Raw genomic sequence first — 21,650 nt, forward strand, 5'->3', positions numbered from 1 at the left:
GCTGTCTTGTCTTTATGTCGTTTAATTAGAGGTTTTTTTTTTTTTGGTACTGGGGTTTGAACTGAGCGCCTATACCTTGAGCCACTCCACCAGCCTTTTTTTGTGATGGTTATTTTTGAGATAGGGTCTTCTGAACTATTTGCCTACCCTAGAAGGGTAGGGTGTTCTGAAGTTGGGATGACCCTTTAGAGTTGCAAAGGGGCCAGACTTTTCAATGCCCACTTTGGTCAATTACTAAATCTAAGGCACCCAGAAAACAGTGTGGCCTTGGGTATAATGGCTCTCCTCAATTGAGGCTGGATTCATGTACAAAAAGCTTCAGGCTGTCTGCCGCTGCTGGCTGCACTTCCTTGGGGTTTGAAAGTGATGTTTCACAGTGCATCATGTTGTATTCCAATAACTATGTCAATTCCTTATCCTCATTTTCTGGCCTTTTTTCTTTTTGGTGGCACTGGGGTTTGAACTCAGGGCCTCCTGCTTGCTAGGTAGGCACTCTGCCACTTGACCCACCCCTCCAGCCCTTTTTTTGAAGTACTTTTGAGATAGGTTCCAAGGAACTATTTGAACGGGCTGGCTTCAAAGCTTGAGAGACGGAAAAATTTGGTTTACACAAAATTACTTAAATCCTCTGACCCTTGACCCCTTTGCCTATAAAATGCACACATCTTATAGATTTACTTTAACTACATAAAATTTTGTTTGGGCTGGAGGTGTGGCTCAAGTGGTAGAGGGCTTACCTAGTAAGCACAAGCGTAAGACCCTCTACCACTTGATCCCAATCTGTCAAAAACTAAAATAAAAACTTTGTTTGCAAAGGGCCAAATAGTAGGTGCTCAATAAATGGAAGTTTCCTTTCTACTTTGGTCTTGGAAGGTTTTCATAATGCATCATAATTCTAGAATCCACGAACCCTATCTGTTTGTGAGAGACACTGACATTTGTGGTGGCCTACTCAGTATCTATTCCGTTTCCTAGCAGGCCTGATTTTATTTAGGTACTATCCCAGATTCGATAGGAATTCTTGATTAGTGTAATGCTTGACTCCCTGACTTCCAGACGAGGATGTGGTATTAGTTGGCCTAACCAACTAAAGGGAAGGACGGAGTTCTGATTGCTACTAGCAGCCATCTTATGACCCCAAAAGGACCCTGCCGTAGAGGAGAAGGCAACCCTGGGGATGATGGAAACAACTATGGATGGAATGTTGGACCTTGGGCTGTCAATTGTAAAACAGTTATTGGAATTACCTTGGTAACTTGTGAAATAATGAATTTCCTTATTGTTAGGTCACTTTGATAACATTTATTAGACAAATTCAAAGCTAGGAAGGAAAAAAATGTATACATATATTCACAAAAGTTACAGAGTTTTTCTCAAGATGTGAACGTCTAAATAACTGAAAGTTTTCTAAATGACTCAATAGTGTTTCTATTAAACCTACCCCAATTCATGGTTTATTATTATTATTATTGGCAGTATTACTGACATTGCCTTATTCTTGTCTACTTTGTCCTTGACATTTTATTGTTATGTTGCATATTCATATTGTTTTATATATAGTCTTGGGTTACTCTTTACCAATACTTTAGGTGTTCATGGGCTTGGGCTCTTAGAAAACTATAAACATATATATATATTTCCTTTTTCTGCATGCTTATTTGAATTATTCATTCATGGGCTGTTAAAGGTACCTTGGTTTTTTTTCTTGGCTTTTGGAGACAGGGTCTTGCTATGTAGTTCAGGCTAGACTTGAACTCACTGTATAGCTCAGGATGGTCTTGAACTCTCAGTCCTATTTTTTTATTTTCTTTTTATTTCATCATTTTTACATTTACTCATATGTGTATACATTGTTTGGGCCACCTTCCTCCCCCACTCACTCCTCTTGCCTCAACCTCAAATGCTAGGATTATGGGTATGTGCCATCATGCCCAGCTTAAAGCTTCTTTTATCTTTTGGTAAAAGAAGGCATTCTGAGAACATTCTTCTAGGCCAGCACCTCACAGAGCCTCCCAATAGCTCACTCAGGCTTTCTAAAAAATACCATCATTCTCCAAAGCCTAATACATCCTCCTCTAGCATCAGAAGTCAGTGAGTTTCCTTGTTTGAAAACCCCTAATTTTAAAGGCTTACCCATAAAGTTCCTACTTGTCAAATCCTCATTTTCAGACCAAAATAACAATGCAGACCTGGTTATAAGCATTTGCTATTCAGTCTTTTGGTGCTGTTATTTCTGTAGCTCTGTGTTTTACATCCTAGAGTTAAAAAGTTTATTAAAAAAAAAAAACAAATATGCCTATAACTCAAAGCTTAACATTTGCTAGGCAGGCATTCTACCATTTGAGCCACACCCCCAGCCTAAAAGAGAAAATACTTCAAACACATTATGTGATTGATAAGATTTGTGTTAATAGTGGCTGGTCTTCTTAAAGAGAAAACAAGAATAAGAACTTAGTGGGCACCTAATAATTTAACCATTTGAAATTGCAGCATGTGAACTGCCTTCATAATCCAGAAAGCTCATCTAAAGAAACTTACTATAACCTGGAAAATGCAATTCCCCAAAGCTACTCAGTGTAATATATTTAGGAATTCAAATATACTTAGGAAGTCAAATGAAATATAAAATATAAAAGGATACAAATATTTTGGTCAAAGTTTAATATTTAAATTAACCTAAAGAATGTTTATAAGCTATAGGTAAGTATTCTTGGCTTCAAAGTTATACATTTTAAACAAAAGACGCAAGAAAAAGTACCTATTTTATTTTGTGCAGTCAACATACAAAATATCCCTACTTCCCTTGAGAAACAATATCATATCTAAAATACACTTTGATGAACACTGAATAGTAAAACATGACATTACACAGGTGGACTGAGTAGAAGTGAACAGATACATATTCTTCAAATGTCCTTTCGTCTAAGAATATATCACAGCATTGATAATACGAAGAAAAACGTTTGGATTTATTTTTAAATTCAAAACTTTCCTGGTTGTTCTCCACTGAGAGGCCTCAGAGGGGAAAAGGCAATCAGGTTACCACCAAAAGAGACGTGTCTGGAGTGTTCTTGATGTTTGCTCTCCACCTGAGTACATGGACTACCGAGGTTTAGGCCTGGCTAGAGAACAAAATCAGACAAGTCACTAAAGTAACCAAGAGTTTCCCCAATTGGATCTTCAATGCTGCTAGATAACTGTGAGTTAATAAATAACATAAATAAGTTCCTCTGTATAACAATAATGTTATTAATAACAATGATTATGCTACTTTTAAGCAGGCTTAATTTCAAATAATTTTTAATTGAAAAGTCCTACTAGGAATCCATGCCTAAGATATAACTGTTACATAAATGGACTTAGCATAGTTGGTTGAATAAAAACTGAGGCTACATCTGAAGCTATTTATGTAGATTACACCAATCCTAAACTGCTCAACAGCACTTACTGGACTTTTACCAGAGTGTGATCGATCCTACTGGTAACCTTTTCTCTTTTCCCTTCAAGTCCTATTTCAGTTGCAAATGATGCTGCTGGCAAGGTATAATTTGGCCCAAATAGACAGATGGATTACAGATCTACATTTTAATATTTAGGAAAATGGAAAGAATGGTGGAGAAACTAAAGTAGTAAGATTTATTGATGATATAACATGTAACTGTGTGGCACCTTTGATCATATTACTAACATCAAAAACAGAATACCATGGTTTAATGATTTCCTGATTTACTTATGAATTATCAGAACCAATCATTTGGAGTTCAGCTCTTAAATGGTATTAAATCAGTTTTACATAAATTGGCCTAATGCTAGGTTCTGGATCTTCTAGGTCTCAGTTTATATCAAGGAAGGCCAAAACAAAGAAAAAAACCACTTCTGCCATCAAGACACAGGGCAGCCCCGAGCCTAACCACAAACAAGGCAGCTTTGAAAGATAACACAAGCCAAGATACACAAGGATCCTTAAGGAATTCAAGTATCTTCAGGACTTCATGAGGTTGACAAAAAACTGTTGCTATTTAATCCTACTCGTGCTTTAATAAATTTCTTATGATCTGAGATCAAAGATTAACAATCCCATTCTAACTGTTGGTCCTGGAAACATTCAAGTTTAGGGTGTAAACCACAAGTGTAGATCCAAACTATATCCATTAGAATCACCTCATGAAGGAAAAAAAAAAGACAAAGTCCCAATCTAAATTACTGAAATAAAAATGTCTCAGGGTGAGGCTGAAACCAATGCTGTAAACAATTAATAGGAAAGAGAACTATCCCATGCATGTCACAGTTACCAGTATCAGTGGGTAGAAGTTGGGCAGCTAATGAGGAATTCAGTGTCAATAAGGGAATGTTTCAGGAACACAACACACTCATAAAACACTCAAGTTAACGCATGCATTATGTGCCCGTGCGCTGGGCCTGTGCGAAAACGAACGTGGAAGATGAGAGCTTTAATAGAAAGGTGTCACAGAAAGGCATAATGTTTGAACTAAATTTAGAGGACAGGCCACCAAGAGTAATGTCTGGGAAGCTTCCAAATAAAATAGCAGAACCTAAATACCAAAATATAAATGAATCGGGATGAAAATAAAGATGACTGTAAGTAGGATAGACATACCCCACCTCCCTGTGTCCCCCCAACAAGCTGGTAGGTTTCTAAAAGGCAGAAGTCTTGTCTTGGGCATTTCTTGCATTACTTAGAAATACTTAGCACAACCCAAGTCACACATTAGATATTCAAGTATTCAGCCAATTTGTCATATCAAATTTGATATATAAATCATATGAGAAAGTAAATCTTCATACTATTTTTTAGAGTAAGTAAACAAGGAATATTTTTCTCCATTTTTAGAAAAACGAATAATAGGTTTCAAAGTAAACAAAAACAATAGTATATAAAAATTTAAACCTCACACACAAATAGAAAAGTGAGTAATATTCATTTTATAAAACAAATGTACAACCAGGCGTGGTAGTACACACCTGTAATTCCAGCATTTGGAGGCTGAGGCAGAAGGATCAAATGTGAGGTGAGCCTGGGCTACATAGTGAGACCCTGTCTCAGAAACAATCTATCTAGAATATAAAGAAACTTATCAAATTAAATTGGAAAACTTACTGAATCAAGAAGATGACATGCAGTAGTGACATTTTTATGATCAAATAGTGCTGAAAAACAAGGACAAAAGATAAGTTTAAAAGAATAGTCTCAGAGTTAATGGTTGTTATAAATGGATAAAACCTTGAAAGACACAAAGAGTTCTATACAACAAATGGTAAGGCAAAAACAGGCCATGTTATGCTACGTATTTATTATAATGAAATTAAAATACTTGGCAAAATTCTTATTTTTAACTTTGATATAAAAGGAGTCTAGTCGAGCTCTATAGCTCATTCCTGTAATCCTAGCTACTCAGGAGGCAGAAATCAGCAGGATTATGGTTTGAAGCCAGCCTGGGCAAATAGTTCTTGAGACCTTATCTCCAAAATACCTAACATACACACACATAAAAGGGCTGGGGGCTGGTGGAAGGGCTCAAGTGGAAGAGTACCTACTTAGTAAGCACAAGGCCCTGAGTTTAAAACCCAGCACCACAAAGAAAAAACTCCATATAAATAAATAAAATAAATAAAAACGTGTCTAAACAAATCTCATGCTTGTAAGATTAAAGGTCCCTGGAAGAACAGGTAGAGGGTATTAAATGTCTGGCCATGGTTATTTTACCTCAGGTCTCAGAAAGACTAGCACCACAGAGTAGCAGAGGAAAGTAACAGGTGAAACAGGCACACATTATATTGTAACAAAAATATAAGACCCACTTCCTCTTCTAGAATACAACAACAAAGTAGGTAAGGATAGCCATCAGCGAAGTTTTCTGAGTTTTCATTGACACTGAGGCTCCCAAACAGATCTTATGGGAAGTACTCATTATATCCGATGTATGTCAGTGTCTGCTATTGGTTTTCATTAGGTCTCCACCAAGGCACAGGGTCAAGAGCAGAGTACTCTTAAACTACTTTTCATGAGTTATTTTCTGTGAGTGTCCAATTTCTCAATCTTCAGTCTTAGAAACTGGTACTCAAATTTATGATAATTTATGGCCTTTTTAACAAAGCCTCACTATTTTAAAAGCTCTTACCTGACTGAGAAGGTAGAGTTTCTTGTTTTGAGATAGTATTTTGTAATGTATCTTTTTCGGGGATCCTCATCAACACATCTTGTGAGGTAACTGAAGAAGTCAGTTCCATTCCTTCTACATCTGAAACGTCTTTTTTGCTAGTAGTAGTGTCATCTGCTACCCCATCACCAAGAGGCAAACTCATTCTTTCACTGGGTAAACAATGCATCTCAAAGTTGATCTTATCTGTATCCTGGAAGTATAAAAATGGCCATTTTAGTTAATGACCAAAACTTGTTGCTGTGTGTATGTGTGACAGAAGGCTGACAACCTAAAGAACACTGTAAATCTGAGTGTCTTGTCTCATGCCAACTAGTTCAGATAGAAGTCATACGAATCAAGGCAAGTTGCTCAACAAGTACCTACAACAAGTTCAGGGATTGGCAAACATTTTCCTTGAAAGATAAGGTAGTAAATATTTTAGGTCTGTCATAATTATTCAGCTCTACCACTGTATTGCAAAAGCCCCCAGATACAATAAACAAATGAGCATGACTATGTCACAAAACTTGGTTTACAAAGATTGCTGATACCAACTTGACTTTGCTGGTTCCGTATTTATGTTGATGTGAGCTGAAGACTACAAAAGGCACTAAAGTTTTAAATAATCCAAAGGCCACTGAAACAAAAATTGTTTTTGTTGTATGATTAACTTGAATTTCCAGTTGAAATTGTTTTTGTTTTTTAATAGAATTACTACCTATAGTGACATAACAGATTACATACTGGGCTATTTACCACCTTGAAGTAGGATTTACATGACTTACCTCAATTAAGTCTTGTAATTCCGGACACTGAGCATCTTCTAGTCTGCTGTTTCTGAAAAAAGAAAAGAAAAAAAGCAGCACTATGTTCAGGGAATTAAACATATTGCTATTTTTTTTGACATGTGTTTGTTTATACTTTATGGAGGGTGTTAGTTTAGGGAATGGGTCAAAGATGGAATATGGTCCAAGAGTCACCCTGATATGGAAGGAAAGAATTATAGTTATTGTAGAGTGGTCTTACAAACAATGCATTCTTTCCCTAAAATATCACAAGCCTGTACCATGCCATCAGCCAGGCTAATGCTGCTCTACCAGCAATACTTTGAATCTCAGCTAAATTTAGAGTCACAGATGAAGACAGAGTCTCCCTATGTAGCCCAGGTTGGCCTCAAACTCTCCACCCTTCTGCTTTAATCTCCCAAGTGCTGGGATTACAGACATGTACCGCCATACCCTGCAAGTTAGCTACACTTGCTTGCTAGTTGTAAAACAATGTATTTCAGTCACAAAGTACTTAACTTGTACCTCATTAGAAATATTTTTATCAACTTCTTTGAAGCTTAAAAAAAAAACCTTATTTTTCTAATTTTCTAGCCTCATTTTGCATTTATTGCAGAAAGTTGCTTATTTCCAAGATGCTCTATTTCAGGACTACTTTTGGGCAATCAAGCTTTTTTTTTTTTTTTTGCAAACTGGGGTTTGAACTCAGGGCCTACACCTTGAGCCACTCCAGCTTAACAATCTGAAAAGATACTTTATTTATTTATTTATTCATTCATTTTTGCAGTACTGGGGTTTGAATTCAGTGCCTAAGGCTTACTAGGCAAGTTTTCTGCCACTTGAGCCACATTCCCAGCTGAAGTGATTTATTTACTGTCACCATCTGTTAAATCAATAGTTACATGTTATATCAATACCTGCTTTCTGGAATATTTGAAAACAATGTCTTCTGATCACTTTGCTCACTCTGAGGATCAGGCTTCTCCAGTGACATCCTCGGTCTTAGGTCCACTCCAGCCCTGCTCTTGGGCACAGCTTTACTGACAGACTTAGGTGTTCCAAGTCTTTGAGAACGACACTCAGAGGAAAGAACTAGAAGATGGAAGAAATCATCTCAACACCAAGAAAGCTCTTTCATTCACTTCTCTTTATAATCAGGAAGGCAAAGCAAATCCTACCAACTACTCAAATGATGTTTATCCTGTTGAATCATCTTTGTTAATGTCAGATGCCTGAAACTTTCTTTTAAAGATAGCATTAAGAGTCTTTATTCAGGCTGGAAGATGACCCCACGTAGTAGAGTACCTGCCTAGCAAGCCTGATATCCTGAGTTCAAACCCCAGTCTGCAAAAACAAAGTCTTAACTCCCATTTCCTGAATAGGGGGACAGAAAATGTTTCTTCCCTTTCCCCTATTTCTCACTAAGTAATCCTTTTATACTAAATAAATCCTTGCTGCAACATCTACCTTGTGAGACTCCATCATCTGGTGATAGAAGATTGGTGAGCTTGAGTCAGGGATCTCACAAGTTAAAGAATAATTTGAGGATTCCAAGATGGCAGCTACAGGGAAGAAGCAGAAAGCATGCCTCCTAAAGTAAAATCTTGGAGAGACGCAGGAGATATATCTTAAAGGAAAAACCACCAAAAAGAGGCAAAACTTTGACTCCTCCACACCTCCAGCCTGTGCATAGCATCTCCACTTCACGTTAAATGGAGAAACCAGGAGGGCTCCCAGGCTGCCAGACGGCAGCACCCAGACTGCTTCGGAAGATGCAGACCACAAGGTGAGCTAAGTGACACGTGGTACTCCCACAGACAAACCTGGGCCAGATCAGCATAGCCCCCCTGGACAAACCGACCCCCACCCAGGGGAAAAAAAGAGAAAAAAACCCTGAATAATAAGCAATAACAACAAAAAAGACACGTAGCAAAGAAGGTGGGGCACCCTGAGCGCCGAGGTGGGGAGAGGGGAAATCCCTCACAGAACTGTAAATAAACAAGCAGGGCCAGAGAGGGCATGAGCGGTGGCGTGCACCCAGCAAGCAGGAGTGGGAAAGCCTATAAAAGTGGTGGTGGGATGTTAAGATTCCACCTCACCCCTGTTAGAATAGCCATCATCAGCAACACCACCACCAACAGGTGTTGGCGAGGATGCGGGGAAAAAGGAACCCTCTTACACTGTTGGTGGGGATGTAAACTAGTACAACCACTCTGGAAAAAAAATTTGGAGGCTACTTAAAAAGCTGGACATCGATCTACCATTTGATCCAGCAATACCACTCTTGGGGATATACCCAAAGGACTGTTACTCCAGAGGCACCTGCACATCCATGTTTATTGCGGCACTATTCACAATAGCCAAGTTATGGAAACAGCCAAGATGCCCCAGCACTGACGAATGGATTAAGAAAATGTGGTATCTATACACAATGGAATTTTATGCAGCCATGAAGAAGAACGAAATGTTATCATTCGCTGGTAAATAGATGGAATTGGAGAACATCATTCTGAGTGAGGTTAGCCTGGCTCAAAAAACCAAAAATCGTATGTTCTCCCTCATATGTGGACATTAGATCAAGGGCAAACACAACAAGGGGACTGGACTATGAGCACATGATAAAAGCGAGAGCACACAAGGGAGGGATGAGGATAGGTAAGACACCTAAAAAACTAGCTAGCATTTGTTGCCCTTAACGCAGAGAAACTAAAGCAGATACCTTAAAGCAACTGAGGCCAATAGGAAAAGGGGAACAGGTACTAGAGAAAAGGTTAGATCAAAAAGAATTAACCTAGAAGGTAACACCCACGCACAGGAAATCAATGTGAGTCAATGCCCTGTATAGCTATCCTTATCTCAACCAGCAAAACCCCTTGTTCCTTCCTATTATTGCTTATACTCTCTCTACGACAAAATTAGAAATAAGGGCAAAATAGTTTCTGCTGGGTATTGAGGTAGGGGGAGAGGGAGGGGGTGGAGTGGGTGGTAAGGGAGGGGGTGGGAGCAGGGGGGAGAAATGAACCAAGCCTTGTATGCACATATGAATAATAAAAGAAAAATGAAAAAAAAAAAAAAAGTGGCGGTGGGAGGAAAACTCCACAGGAGAGGGGGGGAAGACCCACTTCCCACGTGAACTGTAAATAAACATGCAGGCCTAAGAAAGCGGGTGCAGTGTCACCTCCCCCAGTGTGCTTGGAAAGGGGAAAGCTTGTAGCAGAGGCTCGTGCACAGGAGAACTGAGTAAACAAAGCTTGCAGGGCCAGGTGAGTGTTAAGCTCACCCCTGAGATTTGCATAAATAAAGCCTCCAGCAACAGAAGGCTGACAGCAGTGGGCAGGTGAGCCACAGCCATAGATACCATTCACAGACCTGTCTCCAGACTCTTTTCTTTTTTTCTCTCCCTACCTTTGATGAGACAACAGCTGAACTACACCTGCATGCTGAAAAACTTACTGAAACTGTATTGTATTTGAACTTGGGACACTTTGTGGTTTTTTTTTTGTTTTTGTTTGGTTTTTTTCCCCTTTGATGAGACGACGGAACTACTTCTGAGACACCATCTCCAGGATTGGAGGCTGAGGGACTAACACCAAAAGTATTAAGACTGAAACCTTACTGCATTTGAACTTGGAGATTTTTAAATTTTTTAATTTTCTTTTTCTTTATTTTTTATTTTTTTTTCTCAATCCTCTCTCTGTTTCTCTAATGCCTGTTCAGTTTACTGTTGATTAGTACACTATCTCTCCCTGTCTATATCTTTGAAACTTTTGTTTGTTTTGGTTTTTTGTTTACTTGTTTTTCCCTATTTCTTTAACTTCTTTGCTTTCCCTCTCCTCTCACCGTTCTCTAAATATCACCATTGTTATTATTACAAGCTAGAAAATACTTAATTGCACACAGTACAGGGACAATAATAACACCAAGGGCAATGACAGGAAGACAGACAAAACAGGGAAACCAGTTTCCCCACAGCAAAAAATTAGGACAGGAACCAGAAGGGAATGAAGAGAACAGATACTCAGATCCAGACTCCAACAAAATGAAGATAAACTATGCCAAAGAACCCAATGAAGCCCACAAGAATAATTTAAAAGAAGACATAATACAGGTACTCAATGAGAATTTTATAGAGATGATACTCGATATGGTCAACCAAAATGTGCAGGAGACTCTCAAGAAGTTCCAAGACAACAAAAATAGAGAATTTGAGAAAGCAAAAGAAGAAATAAAGGAAACCATAGAAGCACTGTATAAACACCAAAGTGAAAGAGAGAACACAATGAATAAATGGATAAATGAACTCAGGACAAAAATAGACAACAATAAAGAAGAAAATAGCCAGGATATGGAAAACCTCAGAAAAAAGAACGAAACAGAACTGCAAAACAAAACGGAAGGCCAATCCAGCAGAATAGAACAAACAGAAGACAGAATCTCAGAACTTGAAGATGAAATGTTAATTAAAGGAAAAACCGAAGAACTATTAGTTAAACAACTCAAGACCTGTGAAAAGAAAATACAAGAACTCACCGACTCCATCAAAAGACCAAATCTGAGAATCATGGTCATTGAAGAAGGAGAAGAGGTGAAAGCAAAAGGAATGCACAATATATTCAACAAAATAATAACAGAAAGTTTCCCAAATCTAGAAAAATCTATTCACATACAGATACAAGAGGCCTCCAGAACAACAAACAGACCAGATCAAAATAGATCTACCCCATGGCATATTATCATTAAAACAACAAATACAGAGACCCGAGAAAGAATACTGAAGGCTGTAAGAGAGAAAAAACAAATAACATACAAAGGTAAACCCATCAAAATCACAGCAGACTTCTCAACAGAAACATTAAAAGCAAGAAGAGCGTGGGGTGAGATCTTCCGGGCACTGAATGAAAATAACTTCAACCCCAGGATACTCTACCCAGCAAAACTATCATTCAAAATAGATGGAGCAATAAAAGTCTTCCATGATCAGCAGAAACTAAAACAATATGTGACCACAAAGCCACCACAAAAGATTCTTCAAGGGATTCTGCACACAGAAAGTGAAACCCAACTTAACCATGAAAAGACAGGCAGCACCAAACCACAGGAAAAGAAAAAGCAAGAAAGTAGACAGTAACCTCAACTTAGGTACACACAATCAAACCTTCAAACAACTAAGACAAGTAAATGACAGGAATCACCATATACCTATCAGTACTAACACTTAATGTTAATGGACTTAATTCACCCATCAAAAGGCACCATTTGACAAAATGGATTAAAAAGAAAGATCCAACAATTTGTTGCTTACAGGAGACCCATCTCACCGACAGAAATAAGCATAGGCTTAGGATGAAAGGCTGGAAGAAGATTTACCAAGCCAGTGGCCCCCGAAAACAGGCAGGAGTAACAATACTTATCTCTGACAAAGTAGACTTCAAACCTACATTGATCATATGAGATAAAGAAGGACATTCCATACTAATAAAAGGGGAAATAGACTAAAAGGAAATAATAATCATCAACCTGTATGCACCCAATGTCAACGCACCCAATTTCATCAAACATACCCTGAAAGACCTAAAAGCATATATAAATGCCAACACAGTGGTTGTGGGAGACTTTAACACCCCATTATCATCAATAGATAGGTCATCCAAACAAAAAATCAATGAAGAAATCCTAGATCTAAAATATACAATAGATCAAATGGACCTACTTGATGTCTACAGAACATTTCACCCAACTTCTACACAATATACATTCTTCTCAGCAGCCCATGGAACTTTCTCCAAAATAGATCATATCCTAGGGCACAAAGCAAACCTCAGCAAATATAAGAAAATAGAAATTATACCATGCATTCTATCTGATCACAATGCAATAAAACTAGAACTCAACAACAAAAGTAAAGACAAAAAACATGCAAACAGCTGGAAACTGAATAACTCATTGCTTAATGAACAATGGGTCATTGATGAAATAAAAGAGGAAATAGACTGAAAGATCCCAAATCAATGACCTAATGATACATCTCAAACTCCTAGAAAAGCAAGAACAAGCAAGTCCCAAAACAAATAGAAGGAGAGAAATAATAAAAATAAGAGCTGAAATCAATGAAATAGAAACCGAAAAAGCCATACAAAGAATTAATGAAACAAAAAGTTGGTTCTTTGAAAAAATAAACATGATCAACAACCCCTGGCAAACCTGACTAAAATGAGGAGAGATAAAAGGCAAATTAGTAGAATCAGGAATGCAAAAGGGGAAATAACAACAAACACCATGGAAGTCCAGGAAATCATCAGAGACTACTTTGAGAACCTATATTCAAATATATTTGAAAATCTTAAAGAAATGGACAGATTTCTAGATACATATGACCATTCAAAACTGAACCAACAGGAAATTAATCACCTGAATAGACCTATAACACAAAATGAAATTGAAGCAGCAATCAAGAGTCTTCCCAAAAAGAAAAGTCCAGGACCTGATGGATTCTCTGCTGAATTCTATCAGACCTTTAAAGAAGAACTGATACCAACCCTCCTTAAACTGTTCCACGAAATAGAAAGGGAAGCAAAACTGCCAAACACATTTTATGAAGCCAGTATTACACTTATCCCAAAACTAGGCAAAGACACCTCCAAAAAGGAGAACTATAGGCCAATCTCCTTAATGAGCAGTGATGCAAAAATCCTCAACAAAATAATGGCAAACCGAATTCAACAACACATCAAAAAGATCATTCACCACGACCAAGTACACTTCATCCCAGGAATGCAGAGGTGGTTTAACATACGAAAATCAATAAACGTAATAAACCACATTAACAGAAGCAAAGACAAAAACCACTTGATCATCTCAGTAGATGCAGAAAAAGCCTTTGATAAGATCCAATACCATTTCATGATAAAAGCTCTAAGAAAACTAGGAATAGAAGGAAAGTACCTCAACATTATAAAAGGTATATATGACAAACCTACAGCCAGCATTATACTTAACAGAGAAAAACTGAAACCATTCCCTCTAAAATCAGGAACCAGACAAGGATGCCCACTATCTCCACTCCTATTCAACATAGTACTGGAATTCCTAGCCAGAGCAATTAGGCAAGAAGAAGGAATAAAAGGAATACAAATAGGTAAAGAAACTGTGAAAATATCCCTATTTGCAGACGACATGATCCTATACCTTAAAGACTCAAAAAACTACTCAAAAGCTCCTAGACACATCAATAGCTATAGCAAGGTAGCAGGATATAAAATCAACGTAGAAAAATCATTAGCATTTCTATACACTAATAATGAACAAACTGAAGAAGAATATATGAAAACAATTCCATTTATAATAGCCTCAAAAAAAATCAAATACCCTAGGTGTAAACCTAAGAAAAGATGTGAAAGACCTCTACAAGGAAAACTATATACTTCTGAAGAAAGAGATTGAGGAAGACTATAGAAAGTGGAGAGAGCTCCCATGCTCATGGATTGGTAGAATCAACATAGTAAAAATGGCTATACTCCCAAAAGTAATCTACATGTTTAATTCAATTCCCATCAAAATTCCAATGACATTAATTAAAGAGATTGAAAAATCTACCGTTAAATTTATATGAAACACAAGAGGCTACGAATAGCCAAGGCAATACTTAGTCAAAAGAACAATGCTGGAGGTATCACAATACCTGACTTCAAACTATATTACAAAGCAATAACAATAAAAACAGCATGGTACTGGCACAAAAACAGACACAAAGACCAGTGGAACAGAACAGAGGACCCAGAAATGAAGCTACACAACTATAACCAACTTGTCTTTGACAAAGGCACTAAAAATATACGATGGAGAAAAGACATCCTCTTCAACAAAAACTGCTAGGAAAACTGGTTAGCAGTCTGCAAAAAACTGAATTAACCTAGACGGTAACACACATGCACAGGAAATCAATGCAAGTGAACTCCCTGTATAGCTATCCTTATCTCAACTATCAAAAACCCTTGGTCCTTCCTACTATTGCTTATACTCTCTCTTCAACAAAATTAGAGATAAGGGCAAAATAGTTTCTGCCGGGTAGTGAGGAGGTAGGGGGGGAGAGGGAGGGGGCGGGGTAAGAGAGGGAGCAGGGGGAAGAGGGGAGAAATGACCCAAACGTTGTATGCACATATGAATAAAATAAAAATTTAAAAAAAAAAGAATAACTTGATGTCTTCTGGTCCTGATTGTGGCAGCCTGTCCACTGAATTTCCTGCCAACTGTATTTCCCATGTTACCTCCTAACTACCACAGGGAAAGAACTTTTTGGTTCCCTTTCCAGATAGGGCCAGCAGTCCTATTCTTAGCATGACGCAGCTAAAGAAAATGGACTATAGACCCTCTGAACCCCTTTTAAGATTAAAAGGGACCAAAGTCGCATAGGGGGGAAATGAGGCAGGATAGATAGATGACAACACAGGGAAATAATATTATTACTATTATCATCATCATTATTTTTACTTTTGATTGGACTGTGTGCTCTACTGCTTGAGCCACACCTCTGGTCCATTTTTCTCTGGTTATTTTGGAGATTGGGTCTCATGAACTATTTGCCTGAGTTGGCCTCCAACTGTGATCCTCCTGATCTCAGCCCTCTAAGTAGCTAGGATGACAGGTGTGAACCTCTGCATCCTGCTAGATTTTGCTTTCTTTTGACACCCCATTATTGTAACATTAACACAAGTAAAAGGCAAAACTCTATATGGACACAGGAAACTAAGGAGATGCTAGCAATAATATTTTGGAAGCTGTAATATAAATTGGCAGATGAGATATTACTAAGCTGACCCAAACTAATCAGGAAGAGAGTCAATACAATTTCTACCATAGAATCCTTCAAAGGAATTAGTGGCTCTAAGTTTATCTGGACGTGGAGATAAAAATGGAGCTAAAATCAGGAGTAGTACATTAGTTTAAAGAATAATTAGAGCTCAGGTTCCTTTGATCATTCTGCATGGCAGAAGTTAATACCCCCTCCTCCTTACCCAAAGCCAAAAACTAGAGGTTTATATCCTTAAAAAAGATGAAGTAGAGAGTCTATGGTTTTGGGAATAGCAGATACAGGTGAAAGATGAGATATCTTGTGGAATATAAGAGGAATAAGTGAATATTTACAAATACACTGTTGAGACACTCAGCTTTCTTCCTCTACATGGCTCTTGAATGGCCGGCAGACAGAATTATACACTCTAGGCAGAAGGTGAATCTGAATATCCCGAAGGAAAAGACTTAAATGTAGCGCCAGGCTAGTAGCTCACATCTTTAATTCCAGAAGGATTAAGGTTATATGCCTGCGTGGACAAAAAGTTAGTGAGAGCTTCCCTCCCCCCATATCAACAAAAAAGCCAGGTACTAGTGGTACATGTCTGTAATCCCAGCCACAGAGGAGGCACAGGTAGGAGGATCACAGTACAAGCCCAGCAGCCAGGCAAAAACATGAGATCTTATTTGAAAAATAACTTAAAGCAAAAAGGGCTAGAGACATGGCTCAAGTGGTAGAATGCCTGCATAGCAAGCTCAGGGCTCCAATTTCAAACTCCAGTACCACAGGGAAAAAAAAAAAAAAGTATGCATAGGCCTGCAGTATAATGTCCCAGCACTCCACAGTAAATCCCCTACCCCTGTGCAGAGGTTCTGGTCAGCTGCTTAGTACCCCATTCTTTCTTAACCATGAACAAGTAGTGAAGGATCAGACTCCTAAGGAAAGCTTCTAATCAAGGGGTTAATTTTAATGTGAAGGGATATAAACCAAAACCAAAGATGAAAGCATATTGAAATATTTATTGAAATGAATATTGACTACAATAAGGGAAAGTCATAAAGTGTTACTAATATTTACAGAGAGAGAAGACAATTTACTTATGAAACATATGCAGAATGCTATTGAATGGAACATTCAGAGAAGGAGAACGTGCTCTTAGGAAATTAAAACATGATTGATAGCCTGAAAGTTGAAGAAAGATCCCGGGAAGAAGAAAACAGTAAACACAGGAAAGAGTGGTGCCTTGCTCCTATAATCCTACTAATAGGCAGAGATTGGGAGAATCATGGTGAGAGGAACTTCCAGGCAAGAAGTTCTCAGAGTCCCCATCGCAAAAAAACAAAACAAATAGTCAAATAAACAAACAAAAATAGTAAATACAGGAAAGAAAGTGGGTCTACCAGAAGAAAAATAGGTGTTTCTGAAAAAAAAGATTAAACTTTGCTTGTTTAGAGCTATTTTAAACCCAAGACTTAGATCTAAGAATTGAAAGTGGTTGTCTCTGGGACTGGCAAATGGAAGGAGAGGAGCTTCTTCAGGGACTACTGTTCTGTAACAAGCCAAATATAAACTCTGTGTTCTATAAAACTCAACTTTAAAGGGTCAGTTTTGGACTGGTAGAGTATACTGGCAGAAAGTATAAGGTCCAGAGTACTGCTAAAATAAAAATAAAATAAAATAAAATTGTCTCTTAAAAAAAAATATCAGTTTTTACCACAAATAGGGAAGAACTGAGAGTGATCAGTTCATATCTGCAGAAGCCACCAGAATACTTGAAAAGTAAGTAGCCAGGGGCCATGTTACTAGTAATGGTAGGAGATTCTGAGTACCCACAGAGTGCAGTTGCTTAAGTAGAGAAAACAAATGAAAACCACACTAGCTATGATACCTACACTAACAGGAGGTTAGAATATACTTGTGGTGATAAATGTACATTTTATAAAATATTAGGCAGCAGGTACGCTTATGCTTACTTTTATGAAACTTTCCAGTAAGCATATATGGCTTATAAATAATTAATATCAACTAAGATTAGTACATTAAGTAAAAGTAGCCTGTAAAAATCAGCTATTGAAAAATATTTAGAAAATTCTAAGAATGGTTTACTGAAGTATTACACACTGATTTCAAGCCAGGTGTGGTGGTGCAAACCTGGAATACTTAGGAGATGGATGCAGGAGGATTAGGAGTTCAGGGCCAGCCCTTGCAAAAGCTAGTGAGGCCCTATCTCAGAAATAAAAATATAAACAAAAGGCTAGGATTTAAATGGCAGACCGCTTGCCTAGCATGCTCAAGGACTTGGGTTCAATCCCTAGCACCACAAGGAAAATCAGAAAAAGGAAAGAACACTAATTTTACTACAAATGTACTACAAATTAGTACACTTGCTGCCTTTCTGAAAGATTTGATCAAAAGTTTTAATCAAATGAAAATAAAGCCAAACCTACCTTCCATAAGCTTTCTTTTAAAGCACAGCTAGAGAAGTCTAATAACTTGATGTTCAATTCCTTTGCATCTTAGTTCTAAGCCAACTTCTAACTGACCTAAAGAAAATCCTTTCACAAATTGGATGTAGTGGTGTGGTGGTGCACACTGTAATCCCAGCACTTGGGAGGCTGAGGCAGGAGGATTGAGAGATCTAGGCCAGCCTGGCTACAAAGCAAGTCCCTGTCTAAAAACAAAGAGGGGAGGGAAGGAGAGAAGAGGGGAGGAGAAGAGGAGAGAAGGGAGGGAGGAGAGCAGAAATCTCTTCTCTTACTTCCATTATTTCCTTAACCTAACGGCCCATATTGTGGGGTTGCATGTTCACAACAGCTGTGAATCGCTTAGAAAACACAAAAGCCATCTTGGAAGATCTATCACATTTAACCCAATCTTATCACACACATCAAAATGTGATTTGCATATGGGTATGAGTTAGAAATCACAGCACTTATATCTACATATGAAAACTATTTCTCATTTTTTTATACAAGTCCCCATCTACCTCAAATATTTCTTTTAAGAACGCTCAGCCAAAAAAACCCTTATAAAACAAAAAACAAAAAACTAACCTGAGAATGATTTAACAGGACTCTCAACCCTGAAAAATCCAGCATCAAATACTATTTTGTCAACTTCCTTTGGCATTACAGAGGCCACTGCCTCATTGTGCTCTTCTTGCTTAATTCTCTCTCTTACTGCATTTTTGATGGCAGCTAAACGATTTCTAGCTGCAATCCTTCCATCATCCTGTTTTGGTTTACTCTCGATACCTGAGACTTTTTTTTTCTGCAAAGAGAAATTAGGATATTTATTAAAGCTGTTCATTACCATCTTATAAGAAACACACAAAACATAACATTTTTGTCATTTAGAAAATTTAAGGGTTTTGTTTTGTTTTTATTTATTTATTTTATATTTCGAGATAGTACCTAGCTATGCATTTGAGGCTGGCCTCAAACTTAAGATCCTCCTGCCTCACCTTCCTGAGTGGTGGGGTTACAGGTATATAGTACTACCTCTGGCTAAAAAAATTGAACTTTCGAAAAAAGAAATCATACATAAAATATATCACCCACTTAGCTTCATTTTTACTTTTAGATTAGCTTTATTTTATTTGTTTAATAAACTCAACAGTATCCCAAAAGGCTGGAGATATGGTTTAGTGATAGAGTACTTTGTCTAGCGTGCACAAAGTCTTGGGTTTGATCCCTAACAATGAAAAAAAGAAAGAAAAAACCAAACCAAAACCAAACAGTAACTTAACATAAAGTAGGAGAGAGACATCTGGTGAAAACAGGAAGAACTGCAAGATTCTGATATGATACAGTCATTATCTGCTTCACTGATGATATATTTCCAAGACTAAATGCTCAAAAAGAAATACCTGCAGTATGAGGACATAGTGGCACACACCTGTCTGTAATTCCAGTACTCAAGAGGCTGAAGCAGAAGGGTTGCAAGTTCAAGGCCAGCTTGGGCTACCTAGTGATATCCTGTCTCAAAAGACCACTCTCCCCAAAGAAAGAGTTATTAAAAGAGTAGTTTTAATAACAAAGAAATATCTTTCAGTATTGAGTAGATTTCAAATATATTCATTTAGTCACTTTCCTCAGTGTCCTTGTCATGAGACTTCATTAGTTTATCATTTTATAACAAGGTACTTTTTAACACCTTCAACTCCTAAGATAGGATTCAGAAGAGTTTTATTTGCGTAAGATGGCATAGGAAAATGAATGAAAACAACCACAGATATATTACTCAAACCTAGGTATACCTATTGTAATATAGGCATTTTACTAAATTCTCAAAGAAAAACTGACAATGCTTAACTTAACCTGTCCACCTTTACTGAAACCTTTGAGTTAAAAATATTACAAAAGCCAAATGCTGGTGGTTCATGTTTATAATCCTAGTTATGTGGGAGGCTGAGATAGGGAAGACTGTGGTTTGAGGCCAGCCCAGGCAAATAGTTCCTAAGACCCCACCTCTAAACTAACCAGAGCAAAATGGACTGGAGGTGTGGCTCAAATGGTAGAGTACCTGCTTTACAAGTGAAAAGCCCCGAGTTCAAAGCCCTATCCCACCAAAACCAAACCACAAACTACTAGAGGAAAATTACCAGAAACAAAAATACTAGAAATAGGTAAGTTTGGAATGTATTAGATCATGGCTCAAGTGGGAGAGTGCCTGATTGCTAGCAAGTGCAAGGCCCTGAGTTCAAACCCTAGTACTGCCAAAAGAAAAATAAAGAAATTAACAGCAAATTTTACAGTTAGAAAACTATGTAAGAAACTACAGGGAAGAAATATGTTCTGAAGAGCAGTTCTTTGTTAAAAAAAAAAACAAAAACAAAAAACAACTTTCTTCTGGAAGAGTGGCTCAAGTGGTAAGAGCACCTCCTTAGCAAGCTTGAAACTCTGAGTTCAAATGCCAGTATCACCAAAAAGAATAAAATAAAATGAAAAAAAAATCTATTGTCTATTATATAAAAAAGCATATAAAACAATAAGAAAACATAGTCTACTAGTTAGACTATGACTCCATTTTCTCATTCTGTAATGAGAAAATGTGGCCTGAATCCAGCTTTACCTTGGGCAAGTGACTTAATGTTTCAATTACACAATGAGGATGCAGCACTTACTCATGGGATTATCATAAGGATGAAGTGAGCTGATACATAAGAAGTACTTGGAATGATATTTGGCACTTACAAAGCACAATATAAACTATCTACTACTACTGTCACCACAACACTACTATTAAACACTACTGGTTAAAGAACTACACAGGATTTGCTCAAGTGGTAGAGTTGTGTGTTTAGCAAGTACAAGGCCCTGAGTTCAAACCCCAGAACCAGCCCCTGCCCCTGCCCCTCCCTTACATATACAAAAAGGATAAAACACACACTCATGTACCCACCATCTGGTTATTTTAAAACCTTCTGGATGCCCCAAATCAATCACAACTCTTATTTTCTTCTCAACAGAAATAAACAGCCAAAATTTTGTACTGATTACTTCCTTGATCTTTCTTTAATCAATACATAGTAATATGAAACTTACTTTGTAAAATGAAAAAACTGAAGCTGCATGTTTTTAAAACAAGAATCAGAATAAAAGGTCCTGTATTAGAAATTTGGGTAAAACCCCACAAACTTACCCGAAAGACTTTTTTCTTTGTATTATTATTGTTTTGCCATCCAGATTCCTCAAGTTTGGTCAGATTGTTGAATTTTCGGTTAACATCTTCTATCTGTTAATAAATAAAAGCCCAAATTTATCAAAATAATGCTAACCATGTTAAAGTTATAAACAAACCAAGAATTTTTTTTTTTTTTTGACAGTACTGGGGTTTGAACTCAGGGCCTCATGTTTGCTAGGTAGGCATTCTACCACTTGAGCCACTCAACCAGTCCTTTATTTTGTATGTGTG

At 37.6% G+C, this 21,650-nt stretch overlaps 1 protein-coding gene across 2 annotated transcripts in view; it reads right to left on the bottom strand.

Annotated features, from left to right (window-relative positions):
- Positions 1-2,745: 2,745 nt before the first annotated feature.
- The window catches only part of Dlgap5 (DLG associated protein 5), a 41,464-nt gene continuing 22,559 nt past the window's right edge, over positions 2,746-21,650 (bottom strand). For both annotated transcript variants that reach the window (XM_074067975.1, XM_074067976.1), the window contains exons 13-19: positions 21,378-21,470; positions 18,788-19,004; positions 7,864-8,038; positions 6,947-6,998; positions 6,141-6,372; positions 5,120-5,169; positions 2,746-3,122 (exon numbers count right to left, since the gene is read on the bottom strand). In XM_074067975.1, coding sequence (XP_073924076.1) covers positions 2,982-3,122; positions 5,120-5,169; positions 6,141-6,372; positions 6,947-6,998; positions 7,864-8,038; positions 18,788-19,004; positions 21,378-21,470 — 960 coding nt within the window. In that variant the 3' untranslated portion in view covers positions 2,746-2,981. The remainder of the gene's footprint in view (positions 3,123-5,119; positions 5,170-6,140; positions 6,373-6,946; positions 6,999-7,863; positions 8,039-18,787; positions 19,005-21,377; positions 21,471-21,650) is intronic.

Source organism: Castor canadensis, chromosome 3 (genome assembly GCF_047511655.1).
Source record: "Castor canadensis chromosome 3, mCasCan1.hap1v2, whole genome shotgun sequence".
Classification (NCBI taxonomy): domain Eukaryota; kingdom Metazoa; phylum Chordata; class Mammalia; order Rodentia; family Castoridae; genus Castor; species Castor canadensis.